Below are 23,880 nucleotides of genomic sequence, written 5' to 3'. Positions count from 1 at the left end.
GGCGCTAAACACGAAGAACGAAAGTGCATCACGTGGAATGACGCAATCGGAGGATTAGATTAGTTTTTCGTTCTATAGATCCGTGTTGAGGAGATCCTCTTGGAGGTGGAACATGTCTCTTCTTCCTCTTTTTTTTTTTTAAGCTGATAGTATAAATATATACAACACATCATTTGTTTGTATTAAAAAAATTCGTCAATGGAGTAGAAGGAGTTGGCCACTAGTAAGTCTTTCAGGCTCCTTTTAAACTGATCTTTGTTTGTAACTAAATTTTTTGTTTGCTGGCAAATTATTGGAGACGAGTGTTCCTAAGTAGTGGGCCCCTTTTTGAACTAAAGTAAGTGCTTTTAAGTCCTCGTGCAGATCATTTTTGTTCCTGGTACTGTATGTATGAACTGAGCTGTTTGTTGGAAAAGAGAGATATTATTTAGGACAAATTTCATTAAGGAGTAAATATACTGAGAGGCAGTAGTTAGTATACCCAGTTCTTTGAAGAGGTTTCTACAAGACGTCCGTGAGTTTACTCCACAAATAATACGTATTACACGCTTTTGTTTGACTTGAAGAGTTACACCAAAATATTATACCATATGACATTATGGAATGAAAGTAGGCAAAGTATGCAAGCTTTTTTACTTTTATGTCCCCTATGTCAGCTAACACTCGTATTGCAAATACAGATTTGTTAAACCGTTTCTGCAGTTCTGTGGTGTGCTCCTCCCATCTGAATTTATTATCAAGTTGTAATCCCAGGAATTTTAGACTGTCAACCTCGTCTACCTTCTCTTCTTCATACTTTATGCATATGATGGGTGGAAACCTCTTACTGGTTCTGAATTGCATGTAGTGAGTCTTTTCAAAGTTTAATGTAAATGAGTCGACTTTAAACCATTTATTAATATCCATGAAAATATCATTAGCAGATCTTTCTAGAACTACTCGACATACTATTTATTGCAATACTTGTCATCTGTAAACAAAACGAACTCTGCTTCTGGCAGAGTAACTGAGGAGAGATCATTAATGTACACAAGAAAAAGCAATGACCCTAAAATGGATCCTTGTGGGACACCACATGTAATTTCTTCCCATTCTGATGATGACTGATGACTTAATTCACTAGTCCCTTGCGCTGACACCCTTTGTTTCCTGTTAGCGAGGTATGGCTTGAACCATTTTGCACCACTGCCCGTGACACCATAGAATTCTAATTTATTTAAAAGGATGTTGTGGTTTACACAATCGAATGCCTTTGACAAATCACAAAAGATACCTGCTGCTTGTAACTTGTTATTTAATGAATTAAGAATGAAGGAAGTCCTCGGATATGGCAAAAACCAGGCGACGTTACCTGCAGCAGTGCATTGTTTTTCGCCGTTAAATGGATGGCGCTCTATGTGTAATTCTATTGTCGTCGCTGTAGCTGCCGTTCCGGTTTCAGGTTACAATCACTCCCTTCGTTAGTTTGCTTCCGATCGAGTACGTCGGCCATTTAATCTACTTATTCGGTGTTAATTTGATTCAAGGCAATAAAACTTCGTGCTCTGAGTAATACTTTTCCTCAAGCTGTCCTTATTTATAATGAAAGGGCAGTTCAACGTGATGCAATGTTCGTTCGCTTCAGTTAACAGTGGTTTAGATAGTAAGACCTTAGACTGTCTTCAGAACCTGAATGTTTGAATGGCGGTGAATGTAGGGCAAACTACACACTGAAGGCAGTTCGCCTTGAAAGCAGCAGTGAAAGAGTTCGGCGACCTCGCTCTCAATATGCACTTGCAATGCGGCCAATCAATCTGATACTGTATACAAGCCTTTTCCTAAAGGTCGTATGTGCAAATAACTTGAAACTAAACCGATTCAGATTACTAGAAGTAAGAAAGGGAACGGTGTTCGTCCAGCGGGAAATTGACTTGCCACGGGGAGTGTGTAGTAATGTTTGTCTAAATCTGCATCACCAGAAACCGCTATTTGAGATGTCCTTCCGATGTTCCTCAAATTAGCCACTTGCTAAGCACCTCATACATAAGAATTCTTATAGACTGTCCGTGATCATAAAAGTTTTGTAATGCAGAAAGCTTGTCATTATTCTACTTGTCGTTCTGTATTTGTGCCCAGATTAATGGCATTTTATTCCATTTGACACTATGGTATTGTTATATGAATTAGCGTCTTGGCTGTCTACACCAGTAGTTCTCAAACTTGTTTAGCGACGGAACCCCATCCGAGATACTAAATATTTTACGGAACCCTAAAATAAACAAGACCTAGTTTTATTTTCTTTAATTATTTATAATCATTCAATGAAAATCGTACAAAACAGATACATTATACACTACTGACTTCCAAAACAATATCCAAAGCGACACAGAGTTAATATAGTGCGGACACTATATTCTTGCAGTCGGCCTTGACCTTAAACAAATAAGACCTCTTTGACTGTCCGGGTGAGAGGAGTGGCGCGGGGGAATACGCCCCGCTCCTCTCTCGAAGAACTGCTATCCTACGCCCGCGATCTGTACTTTCACGATAGCAAAACTGACATAACTGTCATATTTCAAAATTAGAAAAACGGAAAACAAGAAATCCACAACATAAAGCAAACTGGAATATATAAAGCATTTGGTAGTGCTACAGCACAATTGATTCCTGCAGTTGGCAGTGTTAGTTCAGGCCCGACCTCTTCCTCCATCTTATGCAACCATAGTTCAAGCACCCCTCCCCCCCCCCCCCCCCTCAAACAGCCATTATATAGTGTCCGCATTTTATAATACGCAAGTAACCCTGTATTGATTTCCACTTCAAATTGATACAGTTGTTTCCATTTAATGGTATGAAGGTTTTTTAATTATTTTTGACCAACTGTTTGTCAGGCTTGATAGCAGAGTGTTGAAGGCGCATATCAGATTCATCATCCAGGCTATTACGGTATTTTGATTCTGTTGCTGCATATAATTCAGTTTTGTACTAGTACGTTGTTACGAACGGGATGGCAAAAGTCACAGCCTGTGTGGCATCACACACATCACAAATCCTGCACAAAAAAATCATAAACGGCCTTTGTTTTGAATAATGAATCGGATGTATCTAAAAGGGATACGTAAGTTTCGTTTAAAATATTTTCTGGCATCTGCAAATTTTGCAGGAAAGGATTCCGCACCGTTCTGATCTTCAGGAAAATCGGTCTCATAAAATGCGCGCGTATTGTGGGGGACAGTTGACCAATTCTTCAGATATTTAATTTGGTAATTCTGCTGTCTTACCAGCGAACACTTTAGTGTTACCAAGCATTCTACCCTCTTGCCAACACTAACAATCCAAAAAATCTATTTTCAAGGATGTTATTTTGTTATTAGTACGCAGATTGAAAACTGTTACTGTTTTCTTAGTAAAGATTGACTTAATTCATATAATTTTCCCAGATACATCTGCCAACAAAATTAATCTGAACAAGTCACATCGCACAAACGCTCTTTCAATTAAAAGGAAATGTCAGTCATAAAAGCTCGTAATTCAGCTCGTAGTTCGGTTACTCATGTTAAGGTCTTAACGCGAGATAAGTCTAACCTCGGTGTGGAGCAGTAGTGTTTTATGTCTGCTCCCATTATCTTCGCATAGTATTGAAAACAATCGGCACTGAAGAGGGCGTAATTAACGTAACTGATTATTTTTACTGCTGGCTCAAGAAGCAATTTGACGGCATCTCCTTCATCGCGAGTGCTTGTCTGTGCAGGATACAATATCTGGAACTACAGTTTACAACTTCACATTTTATTAGTGATACCGCCTCTGCTATGTTCAGTCATTGCCTTGGCCCCAACTCTACAAATATCGATACAATAATTGCAACGAGGTGGTTGCTCTTATCAGTAAGATGGCTAGTCCTGTAACACTGTAACATCAGTCGACGCCTAAAATTGCAAGACGAATTTGTTGTGTTGGTTTTAATTCCACGCGAAACAGTTTCGTTCGAAAGCGGCACTATAAGATTATGATCTGCAGATTTTTCATTGAGCATACATTGTTTTTAGTCTGCCACTCATGTTTTTATGAAATTCTCAGCGATAGTATGCACTTCACCCGCCTGGTCACTGCGATAGATGACTAAAGACGAGGCGTGCTTGATTTTTTTTTTCATTCAGTTTGCGTCGCATACTTCAGTTTTCAAGTTTATTAATAATTATTTGGAACGAATAATTTTTTTTTTCGTTTTTGGCTTTACAAGCGGGGTGTATAGTTCGGCATAACTCAGCTTGTACCATGGAACTATTTGGAAGTAGCTTGCCACATATTAACATGCAGAGATGTCAGCCGTTAGGGTCAAGAAATCCAAGACAGTAAGATTCTTAATATTGTCTTTTTTCACCTTTAATGTGTAGTTACACCGCCTACTCGAGTACGGCGCGGGTTTATACAGCCCCGGCCAGTGAACCAGAGACAGCGAAGCGACAAAATCCTTTGGGGCAGTTAGAGGTGATTGTGGATGAGGGAGAGATGCAAGAAAAAGCGTATTGGAATGTTTGTGCCGTGTGTAGATGGGGCAAAGATATATATGTATATAAAGAGTCATCACGACTGCTAAGTGCCTGTAACGTCGCTTCCATCAGCGACCGCGCCGAGGGTCAACATAGTTTGCGCGAATAGTACAGAGTCGTCACATACCTACTCTTCAAAGCTAAATTTATTTGCGTGTAGTTTTGATCGTAGCATTATTGTAGATGCGTTATACTGCTTGCTGTCTCATTTTCGCTTTGAAATAGGAAATAACTTTTATAAAACCAGTATTGCTGTGATAAATTAATGTGAATTGTTTTTATCAGCGTGTGATGAGACTTGATAAGCTTTGTTCTTTACGTCTACTCACATTATCCGCAAGTCACCGTACGGTGCAAGATGGAGGGTAATTCATACTAATAGTAATCATTTCCTTTACTGTTCCACTCGAAAATAACGAGGGGGGAAAACGGCTGTCTAAAAGCCTCCGTACGAGCCCTAATTTTTGGCATCTTATCTTCGTGGTCTTACGCGAAATGTACATTGGCTGTGGTAGAATCTTTCTGCTGTCAGACTCAAATGCTAGTTCTCAATTTCCGCAATAGTGCCTCGCGAAAAGAGCATGGTCTTCCCTCCATTTGATATTTAGCATTATCAATTGAAACTTCTAGTGTCTTGTTTACCTTTTTAGTCGCCCATTTCTTTTGGAAGTGCTGCCTTGTAGCTCTGACTTCGTCTGTTAAATTCTGGATGTGATGTGGACATCTGTATACACTTTAAGTTCTGCTGCATTTGAGGGTGTGCTGAAGAGTAATACCCCAGAGTTTAAGTGAAAACTCTTAAAGCTTTTTAAATAAAACTAACATTATTAACGTTCTACATCTTTATTCTTAGTGTCTACAAATTTATTTCTCAGTAGTCACCCTGACGACAAACACGTCTCTCCCAATGAGAGAGACCAGTCTGTTGATACTATCACTGTACTAGTAGAATGTTAGATTTTGTTGATGAAGCCACAATCTCCCCTCTGCTTGCACCACTTCATCACTATCAAATTGAAGTCCTCAAAACTATTCTTTGTTTTGGAAATGGATGCAAATGGGATGGGGTGCAGTTGGGACTATATGGAGGAAGATAGGTGACCTTCTGTGTTCATTGCTAGGTATCCCTTTATTTAGGTATATATTATGTATGTATAACTTAAATTACAAAAATACAAGAAGAAGGTGCATTATGTAACTCTTATCCTTTTTCCTCCAAGCTAGTTTGCAGTTCCCATTTGCTCTGTGAAAGAGTATTTTCAGGACAGCTTCCAGTTGCCGGGAAGTAGTCAACAACAGTGGTAGCCACTACCTGCTAAATGAGAGTCCATTAAAGAAGTTGCCCAGGCACTCAAATTAAACATAATGTGATGATTCTCATGAAAAGTTAGAAAAAAGAAGCTTCTGCCTTGGCCACCTGTTTAGTGTTCAATGTATAAGAAAAATAATTAGTGTCAAGTGTTGCCATACAAATGTATTTAACATTGATTTAGCATCTCATCATTTGTAATATCACTCAGGCTTGTCTGTATTTTAATAGAGTAGTTCCTTTCTAGGTTATAGAAATTTAAATATGAACAAAACACGGGAGATAAGTGACCATTTATTATGAAGAACTTCAATATAATTTTGGAGGGAGGAGGGGAAATGGAAGTGTCCTCTCATAGAGGGCCCTGAGCATAATAGTGCGTACTTTAGGCAGCTCTTATTGTAGAAGCAGTGAGATTTTTATCTTCATAATTATGTCCAGGTGTTACAAAAATAAAATTTTGACTTGACTTCCAAATAAATACTCAGGACCATATATTGGTTTGACCAAAGTATATATTCAGAGTTGATTTAGTTATTCACAAGTTCCATGGATTATAATTATGATTTCTTGCCATCATCTAACGTACTTTGGTTTAAAATTCTTCTTGTTCAATGTTAAATGCTGACATTGGTTTGCAACAATAGACTATTCCACTCTTCTGTGTACCACCTCCTGCATACATAAAGTATGCAGCACATTCTACGTGAATCGTCAGCTGCTGCGCATATTAAACCTTTGCTTATCGCCAGGGATTCCCTCCCTCAGCCGCTTCTTCTGCTATTGCTCCAATGTTATTGTTTCTCCCAACAATATCTCTTCAGCTAATCTTATGTAGCAGCAAATTTAAAGACTTTTAGCTGTCTTCTCTCTTGTTTCGCATTTTAAAGGGTTACACTTGTATTAAGGACACTCCAAACAAATGCTATATGAACCCTTACTTATTTCTATACTGTTGTTGCCGATGAGGAAGTTCTTTCTCAAGTGAAACACAATTTTGGCCCCCTGTATTCTGCTCACCATTTCTTTCTGGTTTCTACCTCCCAAATGAGGAAATTCCTCTACCAATTCTAAATTCTCTCTTCTAACTGTCATTCTTAGTTCCATATTCTTGTTCAGTGCTGCATACCATCACTTTAGTCTTTTCTTGTGCCATACTGGTTACAGAAAACTTCATTCATTGCACCAAGAATCTTATCTGGATCCTTGGTCTCCATAACCACAGCAATAGCATCTGCATATTGCAGCATGTCTCTTTTGTCCAGTAATGTTGACTCCAGCCTCACTTGCCGCAACTAAGTCTATAGACTTTCTGGATGTAAGCATTGAATATGAGGGCAGAGACCACACATTTGTCTTGTGCCATTTCTAATTTTTGCTTCTCATTCCTAATCAGCCATTTTATTATTACAGAAGCTGTTTCTTTTTTAGACCTGCTTTCTTCAGCATTCTGAAGATATGTCGAGTAACATTATCAAATGGCTCTAAAAAGGCAACATAAGTTGGTCTATTTTTCTGTAATTGCTTTTCTTATTTTTCTGTAATTGCTTTTCAGTAAGAAGTATCTGTGCCAGAATTCTTCTTGATGCAAATCCTTTCCAGAGGCCAAATTGAACTTTGCTAAGCTTACTGTCCTTCCCCCACCTTCTTTTCAACTCTCCTCAGAATTACCCTCATGAAAATTTCTGATTATGTGATAAGAGGCTTGCAGTTTGATATGCCAACATTTTGCTGCTGCTGCTGCTGCCTTTTTCAGAATGGGAATCATGATACATTTCTGGAAGTTGGCATATCCTCTGTATAAGACAATTAAAATACACTGTCTGAAAGAAAACAATGGCAATATGCTGACCATTTATGTGATTTATTAATCAGTATAAACACCTGTGACTAGAATATTCTGTTCCATCTGTGGATTTATCTTTATACATCATTCCTGATTGCTTAAGAGATTGTATTGTTAGTCATAACTATTTTTCTTCTTCTCATATCCACAGTCAAAAGACGACCAGGGGAAAATAACAACAGGCAGTGGTAATCCTGTTGACAGCCACACAGCCAGCTTAACAGCAGGTCCAAAAGGACCTATTCTGCTGCAAGACTTTACGCTTATTGATGAACTTGCCCACTTCGATCGTGAACGCATCCCAGAAAGAGTTGTACATGCCAAGGGTGCAGGTAAAGACTTATGCAGTGATAATGTACAATTTTGTTGTAAATAGTTGAGCCAAAGAAAGATTGGGAGTGTGGAACACACATACATGCTGTAGTAAATTTAACATATGCTCAAATTTATATAAAATGGTTAAACTGAAGAAACAATACATTTAATGGAAGAATCATAGTTAGTCTCCTTTGATGATTAGGTAGTATGTGCTTGTCTTTTTATTTTTTATAATTGTATTTAAGAAATTATTTTGAAACACTCATAATAAACACTGCTAATGATGTATTCCTTTTCTTTTTTTCCTATGTTTAGGTGCTTTTGGGTACTTTGAAGTTACACATGATATTTCAGCTTACTGTAAGGCAAAAATATTTTCTGAAATTGGAAAGAGGACACCGTTAGCTGTAAGGTTCTCCACTGTGGGAGGTGAGAGTGGGTCAGCTGATACTGTAAGGTGAGATTTTGTTTTTGTAACTGATCACTAAAATACTAAAATAGATGACAGGCAATACTGCCTCTTATAATGAACTATCAAATTAATTTTTATTAATTCCTGTATTGTGATGAAGTGTTGTTGTTTAAAATACTGTTTAATATCTTTCGGATTTTCATTTTAACTTCTGAGAATAATGAAGTGATTTAATAACTTCAAAATATTTTATTTGTACTTTTGCTGCTGCACCTTGAGGAAAAAATATATATATTTTTTAAATTGAATACTGTTGGAAGCCTAATCTTTTGCTTGTGGAGCATAAAATTCTTATTCTTTTTTGCTGATTTAATTTTGTGTCAACAACTCTTCATTGATTTCATCCTGATTGATCACACATTTATTTCATTGGAGTGAGTCTAATTTAATTCATAGAAAATATGTATTTTAGTAATTACACAAATACAAATATTGAAATATTATAATAATCTGCAGGGATCCTCGTGGATTTGCAGTCAAGTTTTACACTGAAGAAGGTATTTGGGATTTGGTGGGCAACAACACCCCCATCTTCTTCATAAGAGACCCAATATTTTTCCCAGTCTTCATACACACTCAGAAGAGGAATCCAGAAACTCACCTGAAGGTTATTATTAAAAGAATATCATCTTAATTTTTTTAGAGCTCTGTTATGGAAACCCTAAAGTTACACTTGGTGTATAAAAATAATAGAGTGTATTTACTTGATGAAACTTTACGATCATCTTGTTTCTTAAAAACTACAAAGAGAGTGTTTGATACTCTCGTTCAAACTTATAAGCAAGATGTTATTGTTCAGTTGTTCATGTCATAAAATTCTTATTAGCTTTTTATGAAGAGTCCTTTAAGAGCTTAAATTTTTGTTCAATGTGGGAAGAAAGTAAGTACAAAAATTCCTCATCTGTAAATGTTAAATTCCTACATAACAACATACCAAACTTTAATAATGTGGACAGCCTTTTAAAATTATCATAATACACAGAATATTTTAATGTAATTGTATTACTCCCTTGCAAATATTCTCTTACATGGCGCTGGACAGTTTCTTTTTCAAGTTACTTGTACTTGAAATGAAGGATTACAGCATTTGCTAGAATTATATTTCTGAACTGATTCTCTCCTAGTGTCCCTTAACTGTACTGTATCACTGTCTTCAGCTGTGTATATTTGCACTTCTAGAAAAATTCTCAAATATTTAATTTAATTATATTTTGTTCATTTCTCATTGCAAGAATCACTTTTATATTTAGCAAATCTCATTTATCAAATATTTTGGTATATTTGTATAAAAACTACACAAATAGATGTAGATGACACCCTATTTGTGTTGCCAAGTATACTATATATAAAACTGATTGAGTAGTATTTCATATAAATTCTTTAATTTCTCAAAATGGAAAACTGACTTTGTTTCTAACTCTTCCAGGCAGTGTATAGGCTTTAGATATGAAACAGGGTTTGATTATTGTTCTTTAAAGTTTCATTTCTCTCCTGTCTTCAGATTCATCCAACTTGCATTCAGCTGCTTTGGTTAAGTGTTTGTTGATGTAAATAATTTCTCTTGCAGGATGTTGACATGTTTTGGGACTTCATAACACTTAGACCAGAGACCACCCATCAGGTCATGTTCCTCTTCTCTGACAGAGGAATCCCAGATGGATATCGCCACATGAATGGCTATGGTTCACATACGTTCAAGTTGGTCAATGCCAAGAATGAAGCTGTTTATTGCAAATTCCATTATAAGGTAATACCTGATCTTTAAATTTCAAAGTAGCACGGAAATTATATTATCTAGTTTTGATAATCATATGCAACAATGCGTTTCCTTTTCCAGACGGATCAAAAAATAAAAAATCTTCCAGCAAAACAGGCTGGTGATCTATCTGGAAGTGACCCTGATTATTCAATCAGGGATCTCTACAATGCTATTGCAACAGGAAACTATCCCTCGTGGACTATGTACATACAAGTCATGACGTTTAAGCAGGCTGAGAACTGGAAATTCAATCCGTTTGATCTCACTAAGGTAAGGGACCTTTTTAGCAGACAAAGAACATAAATCACAGTTGCTTTATTGTTTCACTTATTTTTAGATTTGGTTTTGTTACTCTGATTAGTTGGTTTGCCTTATTTCAAACCAAAGTTTAATGGTGTAATTTCAGGTGTTCAGGCAAGTTACTGATTCAAAAACTCTTAATGGTACAAGTACCTTAGATTCATTCTATCCTTCATCATTATTACTGTATATGTGATTTTCTTATTGATACTTTGTATTCACTTTTATGAGATTATTCTCAAGTTGACAAGAAAAACTTTTTGACGTATCTTTTCATTAGTTTCTAACTTATACTGTGTTAATAGCAGTACAAATTTCACAGTACATGAAATAATATTAGACTTTTATTTAGGTTTGGCCACACGACGAGTTTCCACTCATCCCAGTGGGCAAAATTGTGCTGAATCGCAACCCCAAAAATTATTTTGCAGAGGTGGAACAGATAGCTTTTAGTCCTGCCCATATGGTTCCAGGAATTGAGCCTAGCCCTGACAAAATGCTGCAGGTAATATATTTCTTGAGCTGACTGTCAGTCAAGTGTTCTTTTTTGCACTTTCACATAAAATACAGTAGGTGTGTTTTACCACTAATCTGGTCTTCATATTTTCAGGGAAGACTGTTTTCTTATTCTGACACTCACAGACACCGTTTGGGACCTAACTACTTGCAACTGCCTGTGAACTGTCCTTATCGCTCAAAGATTGCAAACTACCAACGTGATGGGCCACAAGCTCTTTACAATCAAGATGGTGCTCCAAACTACTTTCCAAACAGTTTTGGGGGACCCACTGAAGTTCCAGGTGTTGGTCTTTCGAAGTTTACAACAGTTGGAGATGTCCAAAGGTAAAATTTACCTGTGCAGAATTTGTGATAAGAGTATGTACTGATAAAAATTTGAATATATGTGAGGAAATTGCAACTGTTACTAGAGAAAAAAAAATACGTCCTCCCAACAGTTTCTTTGCAATCAAGTGGTTACATAAAAGTCAGATTGCACATGCTTGAGTATATTTAGATTTGTGTTGGTCTCTGATATCTAAATGGATTTTCCTCCCTTTAAAAGGAACATTATGATATGCTTATCTGAATGGCACTGTTAGCATAAAACTTGGTTTAGCATAAAACTTTATTTCCATTAATTTATTAAAACATCCACAGCAAAATATTGCAATACATAAAAAGGAAATTTAGAAGCCAATAGACAGGCCAGTCAGTGACCACCAGCAATGCTTAACATTAGATCAACTCATTTGTCAAAAAATGTATACCCAAATGATTTCTGAAATAGACGAATATTAAGCTCAGTGGTTGAAATTCTAGATTTCTTTAATGAAAGCCAGGAGGGGTTACCATCACTTATGATGCTTTTTCCACACTGAGCAAGAGTTCATTTTTTAGACACAGCCTGGTGAATCACTGAATTACTCTTTCAAGGGAGCTGTAACTGCAAATATCTCTAAATCAAGAACAAAATTTTGTGATGAGATGTTTCTGCTAATGATGATTTTGTATTTGTATGTAAGATTTTTCACTCTATAAAAAATATAAAAAATTGCAGGTACAACACAGATGATGATGACAATGTATCTCAACCAGCTGTCTTCTGGAAGAAGACATTAAATGAACAAGAACGCCAGCGTCTTGTTGACAACATAGTAGACCACTTGAGACATGCTGTAGGATTCATTCAGGTACTACTAATTCATCACAAATTGAACAACCTTGTGTCTTCATAAGTAGCACATTAAATACTAATAAATATTTTTAAAAAGTCTTTCTGATTTGGAGTTTAATTTAGTTAAAACTTTTAAGCTGAGAGAGCATTTTTGAAGTACAACATTATTCATTAGTGTTTTGTCCTAATCATTTGATGCAGTTAATGATTTACCTTTGATAACACCCTGTGGAGAGGGAGGAAACATCACAGAAATGTTTTTACTTAAACCATAGCCTCTTAGCCTCAAAGTTTTAACTGAAACATTTATCTTGTTTTTGTATGGAACCTTATCATTAGTCTGCAATGTATTTCAGGAACTTAAAATAATTCAGGAAAATTTTTTAATCAGTTTCCTCGTTATAGCTATAGTTATTTATAAAGGCCAACCAATGAGTAATATAGATGCCTCCGTAACCTATGTTGTTATTGTTACACTGTACAGAATATATTTTGTGAAGGTTTTCATGGTGTCTGTGATGTGTTGGATGGCTGAGAATTGGGGGGCTTTCACTGATGTAAAGTCCAGATATCTCCCATCTACTAACTGAAGTTTTGCTCTTTGTTTCACTTTGATCAAATCTGGTATCTCTCAAGATGTGTCAAATTGTCGATTGATGATACAATCATCCAGAAGTTTGTCCTAGTTAATGTCTTTCTCTAAATAGTATGTGTATAGTGAGGATTATTTTGTACTTTAATTATTCATTTTGTGTTTGCCAAGTACTTCTCAACAAAGTCTTTCTGAACTACATGTCCCCTCCAGAAAGTAGGAGAGCAGTTAGTTCACTGGTAAATGGTTAAATCTCAAATGAAACTGCCAATTTTCGACATTTGAAATTGGTGAAATGAATTACTGAAATTGGTTATAGAATTTTTTTTTTCATAGTTTCAAAGATAAAATGTACAACAATAAAAGGCAGTTGGATTAGCAAAAAGACGTAGTGGGATAGATAGCATTAGGAAGCTCCAAAGCTAAATGGTGGATAACAGTAAAACTAGTGGAGAAGCGGTATTTAACAGCAGTGGTCTGATCAGAAAGAAGTTAATAGCAATTGCGCTGTTTCACATAAAAATTAAAACTACTGTGATCATAGTAGTGTTGCTGACAAAGTAGTTTTGGTTACTAGAATTAAGACTGAGGCATTTGTTACACAAGGATGGGTGACTGGATTAACATGACCAAACTAACTAAACAGGAAATTATGACATGATGAGAATGTTGTAGTTTGAGCGATGAAAACAAACTGATTTGTTAGGAAGAATGAAAAAGAAATGCTTTTGTGTAACTGAGTGAAGCTAACAGTAAGTTGTAAACAAAATAACATAAATGTGAATTGTAAGGATAAAGGTTATTATTATTTTTATACACATTAGGGGATCTCACTCTTTGTTTTTCTTCATTCTTGACTTTGGTTTCCTTACTTCATCCTTGAAATATTGAATCTAAAGATTAAGTAAGGTAGGCATTTTAAGCCTCAAAAGTTAAGTAACAGTTTTTAAGTACAGATGAAGAAATTACACTAAGATGAAACACGGCAAGATTATGCAATTGGCAATACGATGTCAGGGTGGAAGTATCCAAAATAAACAAACCCTAACTCACAAAGTAATTATTATATAATTTATGTCTTAAATGGTGCAAAATGATATTCCACCTTTTGCTCCATATAGCCTGGAGTGTGTTTGATGTAACTGTTGCCATAGCATCCCATATTTTGTCTTCAGGTGTTGACAGCTATCAATCTTAACCTGGTAGATGGTTTCTTTTCCCCACGTAAATCCTTAAGAAAAAATTCAATGGAATCATGTCTGGATATGTAAAAGGCCATGTAGTTGTCCCACCTCTTCCGGTCTACCTTCCGGGCATTTCGCTATCCAGAAATTCCCTACCAATAAGGTGGAAACAGGGAGTTCTGTCCCGCCGAAAGATAGTTCTGTGTGGTAGTTGTGGGAGGGCATGCTGTTCAGACAATCCGGGTATGAAATTAATCGCAGTCAGTAGTAGTAGTAGTAGTAGTCTGATAACCGTGTTAAACATTCAGCTAACCTAAACGTTGAAACGTTTACTTTCATGATGTCCCTCACCATTTCGTACATCGCATGTCGCTTTCCACTGCCCCATATTCTACAGTTGTAAACAACTCCAGCAGTTGTGTGACTCGCCAATCCTTTGTAGCATCTCTAATGTTTAGACCATACACACAACTTTGCCAGTAGATTTTATTGTATGAATTATTCTAATCTTGTACGTTTTTGCAAACTAGCAGCACGTACAGATTCACGTGGGCTACATTAAATCGCTTCTGTAATGCAATCGAAGTTTACTTCAGAGGAAATGGTTTTTCAGGAGATTTTACACATAACATGCTACCTGTGGTTCTAGGTTGATTGATCCAGAATCAAATGCTTTTCATCTTGAACACCTTTCAACTGTACACTCAGTATATGACATTTACAAAGTGGTGACAGTGAATGTAGTGAAGACTCTAAGAATGAAGTTCCAATTTAAACAACTTTTTAAATAATGAGCCAGTTTTTGTCAATGTCTTGAAGACTCAAGTATCATTATATGGCACACTTATTTAGATGATTTTGCCTAGAAAATGAAAACCCCCTCAAGTAAATGTCATAATACATGGTTTGTTTCATGATGAAACTGCTGTTTCTGAATACACAAAATATGTTTTCTTGTTTCCTGCTTTCATTTGACATACTGAATAGAACAAAACTGAATGTAATCTAGTGAGGATAAACTAATGGCAAAATAAATTCTGTAACATTTCACAGTGCTTCCGCCAAACTCCATTAATATGCATTTCTTATCTTTGCAGGAGAGAGCAGTCAAAAATTTTGCAAAAGTTGATGCTGAATTTGGGAAGAGACTTCTGGAGGGTCTTCGCAAACATGGCCAAGGCAATTTCCAGGCCAATCTGTAAATAAACATAATTTGCAGTGTTAAAAGATTTGGTGTGCAGTGGCTTCAGAGTATTAATACTTTGTTCAGGGGACCACAGACTGCAACTACTGGCCATTTTCGATGTAATCTTTTTCTTTATTTAGCAAAGAATATCTACAATTGTAATTTGAAGAGAGTTGTGGTTAAAAAAATTTCCACATGTAATTTGTACTTTTACACAATAAATAGGCAGTATACATTACTCAGAATGTTTTCATACATCCAAACCTACAATCTTCTTTCATAATACAAAGATCTCTTATTTGAATAACAACAATATTAACTACGATCAGTTGCTAAATTCATATTGTTAAACTGTGCAGTTTCATACTTAATTTAGAAAAAAAAAAAAACAACTCTTTCCTGAGGTGGAACAATACTGGTTATTTGTTCTGACAGTCTACAGCCAAACTTGACAAATTTGACAACCATTCGGATAACTGTTAAATACAATAGGACTACTCACTAAGGTAAGGATGATGACTCTGTGTGCAGCCACTCCGACTTCTGTATTCCTGCTTTCACAATACCATGTTTACTGCTTTTCATCTGACTAACATTGTTGTTTTACTAAAACTGACACCAATAACATTACCAAGTGAGGTGGCACGGCACCCAGCACACTTGACTTCCATTCAGGATGACAGAAATTCAAAATGCTGCCTGGCCATCCAGATTTAGATTTCCCATGGTTTCTCAAAATCACTTCAGGCAAATAACGAGATGGTTATTCTGAAATTCTAATTTATGCTCGACCTCTAATGACCTCATCTACAGTTATTCTAATCTTCCTTTTCCCTAATAACAGCCGGCTGCGGTGGTCTCACGGTTCTAGGCGCGCAGTCCGGAATCGTGCGACTGCTACGGTCGCAGGTTCGAATCCTGCCTCGGGCATGGATGTGTGTGATGTCCTTAGGTTAGTTAGGTTTAAGTAGTTCTAAGTTCTAGGGGACTAATGACCACAGCAGTTGAGTCCCATAGTGCTCAGAGCCATTTGAACCATTTGAACCCTAATAACATTGCTCATAAAGTAGTGATAAAAAGCAGGTTTTGTAAAACATGTATGCTCATTTGACATTTGTTGATTAGCAACCTTAGTACCAACAAGTTGGTCAACTAAATGACAATGATTCTTGTAACAGGTTTCTATTATGCCACGCATGAGGCTGTAACAGTGTTATCTGTGAACAAGAACTGTCACTGTCATTTATGTAAGACTGTGATGGGCAGTAATCTTCCTCCTTGTATTTTGATAAAATATGGCTTTAGCAGTAGCAAATCTGTCCGTTTAAGGGATTACCCCATCTTGTGTCCACAATTATACTGTAGGTTTGTCTTTGAAAATTCATAGAACTTTGGTACTGATTAGGATTAAATTGGGTGGAAGACATTTTTAGATTTAGAGAGAACTTTGACTGGACTACTGTTTGAAATTTAGAAAGTAGCAAGGAAAAAGTGCAGGGAGTGAAATGTTATTTACAAGTTATACAGAAACCAGAAGTTAAAAGTCAAAGGACATAGAGAAGAAGCACAAGGAATGAGATGAGGTTGTAGCTTATACCCAATGTTACTGTCTCTAAACTGAGCAATTATTACAAGAAACCATGGAAAAATTTGGAACAGAATTGAAGTTTAGGGAGAAGAAATTCACACACACACACACACACACACACACACACACACACACACACACACACACACACACACACACACACACATTGAGGCTTGCCACAACATTGTAATTATTTTGGAGACAGCAAAGGACTTCGAACACCAGATGATCTGAATGGCTAGTGTCTTGGAAAGAAATAACATAAACAAAAGTACAATAGTGGTAATGAAATGTATTTGAATTAAAGCAGATGATAGAGAGCGAGTTAAATTACCAAATAGAACACCAAAAGAAGTAGAAGAGTTGAGCTAATTTCATGCAGACTGAAAAAGGAGGAATGTTCTAACATGTACTGTCCAGATCAATTTCAGCTGCCACCTAAACTTGGGCAATGAAATCTTCTTCTGACAGTAAAGGAGACCCATAAAAAACACTTCCTATAGCGTCAAAAGAAAGTCATGAGGGGTTAAATCTAGTGACTGGTAGCCAAGGAGGTGGTCCATCTCAACCCACTCACCTTTCCCCATGTGTTTGGTTGAGAAATTAGCAGACACTATGTGCAAAATGCGCGAGACTACATGCTGACGGATTGATGGTGGAAAATATTCCAATATCTCCAGCAGGGCTCACCCAGTTAGCTGTGCAGTCTAATACACTGCTTTCCAGGCAAGAAGACATGCTGGTCCTCGGCACGAATTCGCCTGGCGGATTAGTGCCAAGGTCCAGTGTGCCGGCCAGTCTGTGGATGGTTTTTAAGGCGGTTTTCTATCTGCCTCGGCAAATGCGGATGGGTTCTCTTATTACGCCTCATTTACACTGTCAGCGATTGCTGAACGAACACTTTCTCCACGTACACGTACACATACATCATAATTATTCTACCAGGCAAACGTTGGGGTTACACTCGTCTGGTGTGAGACATTTCTGGGGGGAGGGGGGGGGGGGGGGGTCAGGGGGAGGGTCCACTGGAGCCGAAACACAAAATAACCCTGGGTTCGGTGTGGGGCAATGGTGGGGTGAGTGGACTGCTGTAGCCTGTTGTGGGTTGTGTACCACTGTGGGCTGCAGTGGGGATGAAGCCCCTCCGTCATTTCTAGGTCTCCTGTTCACTATAATACAATCTCCAGCAGGAATGCAGAGTATCTGGGACCTGTTAAGTGGTATGGAAGAATATATGGCCCAATAAGTTTACCATCAATGATACCAGACTGTAAACTGATACCAAACAGCTGCTGAAGTCTATGTGAATGTGTAGCATATTTGGCATCTCATATGCGGTTGTTCAGTGAAGGACATCCTCAGTCATATTATGCTTCAGCTGCAAAAGGTATGTGGTGTGGAAATTTAGAAATATTGACACAATGACGCAGAATCCACATACAGAAATGTTCCAGAGCTGTTCTGTAGATGCTGTGGGTGGAGATTCTGGCCACACACAACAGTTGGCTTATTCAAGACACAGCACTATGCCCACTACAAACTTTCTTCATAAAACCCTTCAAAACACTATGGTCCATAAAAATACAGCAGTGTATACAAGAAGCCTTTTAGTTGTTAACAACTAGTAAGTTCAGGCTGACAGAGGTATATATTGCAAATAAAGTGTCGGACAGTACTGTTTGGTAAGTGGTCTACATACAATGCTAATACACTGTGAGATCAAAAGTATCCAGACATCTGGCTAAAAATGACTTAAAAGTTCTTGCTGCCCTCCATCGGTAATGCTGGAATTCAATATGGTGTTGGTCCACCCTTAGCCTTGATGACAGGATCTACTCTCGCAGACATATGTTCAATCAGGTGCTGGAAGATTTCTTGGGGAATGGCAGCCCATTCTTCAGATTACTGTGCTGAGGAGAGGTATCAATGTCAGTGAGTGAGGCCTGCCATGAAGTCGGCATTCCAAGCAATCCCAAAGGTGTTCTATAGGATTCAGGTCAGGACTTCGTGCAGGCCAGTCCATTACCAGGATGTTATTGTCATGTAACCACTCCACCACAAGCCGTGCATTATGAACAGGTGCTTGATCATGTTTGAAGATGCAGTAGCCATGCCCAAATTACTCTTAAACAGTGGGAAGCAAGAAAGTGCTTAAAACATAAATGTAGGCCTGTACTGTGATAGTTCCACATGAAACAACAATGGGTGCAAGGCCCCTCCATGAAAAACACAACCACACCATAACAGCATCATCTCTGAATTTTACTGTTGGCACTACACACGCTGGCAGATGATGTTCACCGGACATTCGGCATTCCCATACTCTGCCATCAGATCACCACATTGTGTATCTTGATTCGTCACTCCACACATTTTTCCACTGTTCAATCGTCCAACGTTTATGCTCCTTACACCAAGTGAGATTTCATTTGGCCTTTACCAATGTCATGCATGGCCTATGAGCAGCCACTCGACCATGAAATCCAAGTTTTCTCACCTTCTGACTGTCATAGTACTTGCAGTGGATCCTAATGCAGTTTGGAATTCCTGTGTGATGGTGTGGATAGATGTCTGCATATTACACATTATGACCATCTTCAACTGTCGGCAGTCTCTTGTCAATCAATAGACGAGGTTGGCCTGTAAGGTTTGTGCTGTGTGTGTCCCTTCACATTTCCACTTCACTATCACATTGGAAACAGTGGTCCTAGGGATATTTAAGAGTGTGGAAATTTCGCCTACAAACGTATGACATAATTGACACCCAATCACCTGCCCATGTTTGAAGTCCGTGAGTTCTGCGAAGTGCCCCATTCTGCTCTCTCACGATGTCTAGTGAGTACTGAGGTCACTGACATGGAGTACCTGGCAGTAGGTGACAGCACAACACACCCAATATGAAAAACATATGTTTTTGGGGGGTGTCTGGGTGCTTTTGATCACATAGTGTACCTATGAGAACTTTAACATTATTTCCAGACACAGCCACCCTCTTTGTCTATATTATTTAAGAACATAAATATTTTACATGAAATCTGGTTTATTAGTCCTGAGATCTAGATTTGGCTAATGTCACACACATTTTGTTTTGGGGTTTCTATATGAAGATAGAAGAAACAGCAGAAAGGTGGGAATTTAAGGAGATGGGACCTGGATAAACTGACTAAACCAGAGGTGGTACAGAGTTTCAGGGAGAGCATAAGGGAATGCTTGACAAGAATGGGGGAAAGAAATACAGTAGAAGAAGAATGGGTAACTTTGAGGGATGAAGTGGCTAGTAGAAATTCTTGGGTAACAGAAGATATATTGAATTTAATTGATGAAAGCAGAAAACATAAAAATGCAGTAAATGAAGCAGGCAAAAAGGAATACAAACGTCTCAAAAATGAGATGGACAGGAAGTGCAAAATGGCTAAGCAGGGATGGCTAGAGGACAAATGTAAGGATGTAGAGGCTTATCTCACTAGGGGTAAGATAGATACCACCTACAGGAAAATTAAAAATACCTTTTGGAGATAAGAGAACCACATCAAGAGCTCAGATGGAAACCCAGTTCTAAGCAAAGAAGGGAAAGCAGAAACGTGGAAGGTGTATATAGAAGGTCTATACAAGGGCGATGTACTTGAGGACAATATTATGGAAATGGAAGAGGATGTAGATGAAATGGGAGATACGATACTGTGTGAAGAGTTTGGCAGAGCACTGATAGACCTGAGTTGAAACAAGGCCCCGGGAGTAGACAACGTCCCATTAGAACTAATGACAGCCTTGGGAGAGCTAGGCCTAACAAAACTCTTCCATCTGGTGAGCAAGACGTATGAGACAGGTGAAATACCCTCAGACTTCAAGAAGAATATAATAATTCCAATCCCACAGAAAGAAGGTACTGACAGATGTGAAAATTACCAAACTATCAGTTTAAAAAGTCACAGCTGCAAAATACTAATGCGAGTTCTTTACAGACGAATGGAAAAACTAGTAGAAGCCGACCTCGGGGAAGATCAGTTTGGATTCCACAGAAATATCAGAACAGGTGAGGCAAGACTGACCCTATGACTTATCTCAGAAGCTAGATTAAGGAAAGGTAAACCTACATTCCAAGTATTTGTAGACTTAGAAAAAGCTTTTGACAATGTTGACTGGAAAAGCCACTTTCAAATTCTGAAGGTGGCAGGGGTAAAATACAGGGACCGAAAAGCTATGTACAATTTGTACAGAAACCAGATGGCAGTTATAAGAGTCGAAGGACATGAAAGGGAAGCAGTGGTTGGGAAGGGAGTGAGACAGGGTTGTAGCCTCTCCCCGATGTTATTCAATCTGTATATTGAGCAAGCAGTGAAGGAAACGAAAGAAAAATTCGGAGTAGGTATTAAAATTAATGGAGAAGAAATAAAAACTTTGAGGTTCGCCGATGACATTGTAATTCTGTCAGAGACAGTAAAGGACTTGGAAGAGCAATTGAATGGAATGGATAGTGTCTTGAAAGGAGGATACAAGATGAACATAAAAAAAAGGATAATGGAATATAGTCGAATTAAGTTGGGTGATGCTGAGGGAATTACATTAGGAAAGGAGACACTTAAAGTAGTAAAGGATTTTTGCTATTTCAGGAGCAAAATAACTGATGATGGTCAAAGTAGAGAGGATATAAAATGTAGACTGGCAATGGCAAGGAAAGTGTTTCTGAAGAAGAGAAATTTGTTAACACTGAGTATAGATTTAAGTGTTAGGAAGTCTATACTAAAAGTATTTGTATGGTGTGTAGCCATGTATGGAAGTGAAACATGGACGATAAATAGTTTGGACAAGAAGAGAATAGAAGCTTTTGAAATGTGGTGCTACAGAAGAATGCTGAATATTAGATGGATAGAGCACATAACTAATGAGGAGGTATTGAATAGAATTAGGGAGAAGAGGAGTTTGTGGCACAACTTGACTAGAAGAAGGGATCGGTTGGTAGGACATTTTCTGAGGCACCAATGGATTACCAATTTAGTATTGGAGGGCAGCGTGGAGGGTAAAAATCGTAGAGGGAGACCAAGAGATGAATACACTAAGCAGATTCAGAAGGATGTAGGCTGCAATAGGTACTGGGAGATGATGAAGTTTGCACAGGACAGAGTAGCATGGAGAGCTGCATGAAACCAGTCTCAGGACTGAAGACCACAACAACAACACTACATCCTGGAGGACCTCCTCCTGACTACAGATCAATTGGAATGAAAGTAAATCTAATCTAATCATAAGTAATTCAGCTGCCAGTACTGTGATAGTGAAACAAATTATAAGGTTATTGCAAAAATCTATGTATACATGTGCATGCAAAAATGGTTGAATCTAAACAAGTGCATGGGGAATTATGAAGACTAATGCAAATAGTATGAATACCACTTAGATGGAGAGTCATCATCAGATGCAGAAGTACATGTGGGTGTGCCCCAGGGAAGTGTTTTGGGACTCTTGCTGTTTATGCTGTATATTAATGACCTTGCAAGACAATATTAATAGTAAAATCAGGCCTTTTGCAGATGATACAGTTATCTATAATGAAGCACTATCTGAAAGACACTGCATAAACATTCAGTTACATCTTGATAAGATTTCAACATGGCGCATAGACTGGTAACTTTGTCTAAAGGTTCAGAAATGTAAAATTTTGCAGTTCAAAAAAGGAAAAACGTGTAGTATCCTATGACTACAACATCAATGAGTCATGGTTGGAAATGACCAACTCATACAAATACCTGGGTGTAACACTTTGTAGGGATATGATGAAAGACAGTTGTGCCTTCCAGCTAGGCCACTGCTGTGGTAATACCTGTCAGGCACTTCCCCTTTCATTTTGTTTTGGTGATTATCATACAGTTTCATTTGCCTTTGATGTATCTAAATTTTCACTGTTTGATAGTAATCTGATGGACTATCAGGGTTAGGGTAAACCACTGATTGATCTCACAGTACTTGCATGACTTGAGTAGCAGTAGTAGAATCAAACTCAGCTTAAGAGGCAGATTTTTTAACACTGGAGGTGACAATTGCATGAGGTGCAGGTTTAGAACTTTCCCTAAGCAGCAAGTGAGTTCATGGAACTTTCTCATTGCTAGCCTGCCTTTATAGTCACCAAAACTGGCTGTGGGCCCTGCAGAAGTGGTTTATGTGCAGCTATTCTGGCAGTTGGCCTTGTCCCGCTGGTAGCCAAGCAAGAGGGTGGGAACACTGTGGCTGAAAGCAAAGTGACACTTCTTTAGAAACTGGTGGCACTAGGCACCCTGGTGCTGGCCTAACCACTTTATTAGAGAGTAAACGTGGTGTCGTAGTCTGGTCTCCTTATCCCGTGTCTGAGTGCAAGTAAAGCGGCATTGGGCTGACCCCGGCTAATGTGTTTATTACAAGAACAGTGTACTTTGTGAGACGGGACAATGAATTTCTCCAGATGTAGCATTTCTTAGATGCCGCCGCACCTCATCAAGACACCACCCACTAAAACATTTTATGAACGAGATGGAGCTTGTTTTCACTAGGATGCTTCTCTCATCTTGTGAAATAGATTGGGGGTTTGGCTGCAGGACCTCCAGGCATTGTGTGCTGTTTTTCGGAGAACAGAATGTGTACTGCACTGCAGTGATTGGTTGAGGAAGATTGGGTCTCCTTGCTAGAAAACATGACTGGCACGGTAACCATTGCTTGGCCATGATAGGTTTATTCAAGGACATTGGGGGGAATTGCTGGTTTTTTGGAAGGTTTTGAGCAATGGGAGAAGCTAGGACTTCCTTCTCAACTGTGACAGAGTACAGTTGCTAGAGCTCTTCCGTTTCTGTGGAGAGATCAATTAGTTGTAAACATGTCCAGGCACCCTGGCAAAACTTTATATTTTCGCAGACATGAGATATCACTGGTAGACATGGGGTCATCTCCCACAGTACGATGTGCTACCAAACCTAGCAGCTTCAGCAGTGCCAGCAAGAAGACGACAGCATCTTTCACCGGCTATACCGGTAATGTTGTGCAGCTTTGGCAAATTCAGAAGCTTATCAATATAATTCTCACAGCCATCTTCTTCTTTTTTTTAAATTTTTTTATTATTTTTTTATAGCAGCCTTGTACTCACAGTAGTTACTC

At 38.1% G+C, this 23,880-nt stretch overlaps 1 protein-coding gene across 1 annotated transcript in view; it reads left to right on the top strand.

Moving 5' to 3' along the window:
- Positions 1-15,411, top strand: part of LOC126276533 (catalase) — a 67,144-nt gene extending 51,733 nt beyond the window's left edge. The window contains exons 2-10 of the mRNA XM_049977285.1: positions 7,839-8,019; positions 8,321-8,462; positions 8,934-9,084; positions 10,045-10,224; positions 10,315-10,506; positions 10,889-11,041; positions 11,147-11,379; positions 12,095-12,227; positions 15,085-15,411. Of these exons, the coding sequence (XP_049833242.1) occupies positions 7,839-8,019; positions 8,321-8,462; positions 8,934-9,084; positions 10,045-10,224; positions 10,315-10,506; positions 10,889-11,041; positions 11,147-11,379; positions 12,095-12,227; positions 15,085-15,189 (1,470 nt within the window). The 3' untranslated portion in view covers positions 15,190-15,411. The remainder of the gene's footprint in view (positions 1-7,838; positions 8,020-8,320; positions 8,463-8,933; positions 9,085-10,044; positions 10,225-10,314; positions 10,507-10,888; positions 11,042-11,146; positions 11,380-12,094; positions 12,228-15,084) is intronic.
- Positions 15,412-23,880: the final 8,469 nt, after the last annotated feature.

This window comes from Schistocerca gregaria, chromosome 1 (assembly GCF_023897955.1).
Source record: "Schistocerca gregaria isolate iqSchGreg1 chromosome 1, iqSchGreg1.2, whole genome shotgun sequence".
In the NCBI taxonomy this organism is placed as follows: domain Eukaryota; kingdom Metazoa; phylum Arthropoda; class Insecta; order Orthoptera; family Acrididae; genus Schistocerca; species Schistocerca gregaria.
The sequence above is the reverse complement of the archived record's forward strand: the minus strand, read 5'-3'. Positions and strand labels throughout refer to the sequence as shown.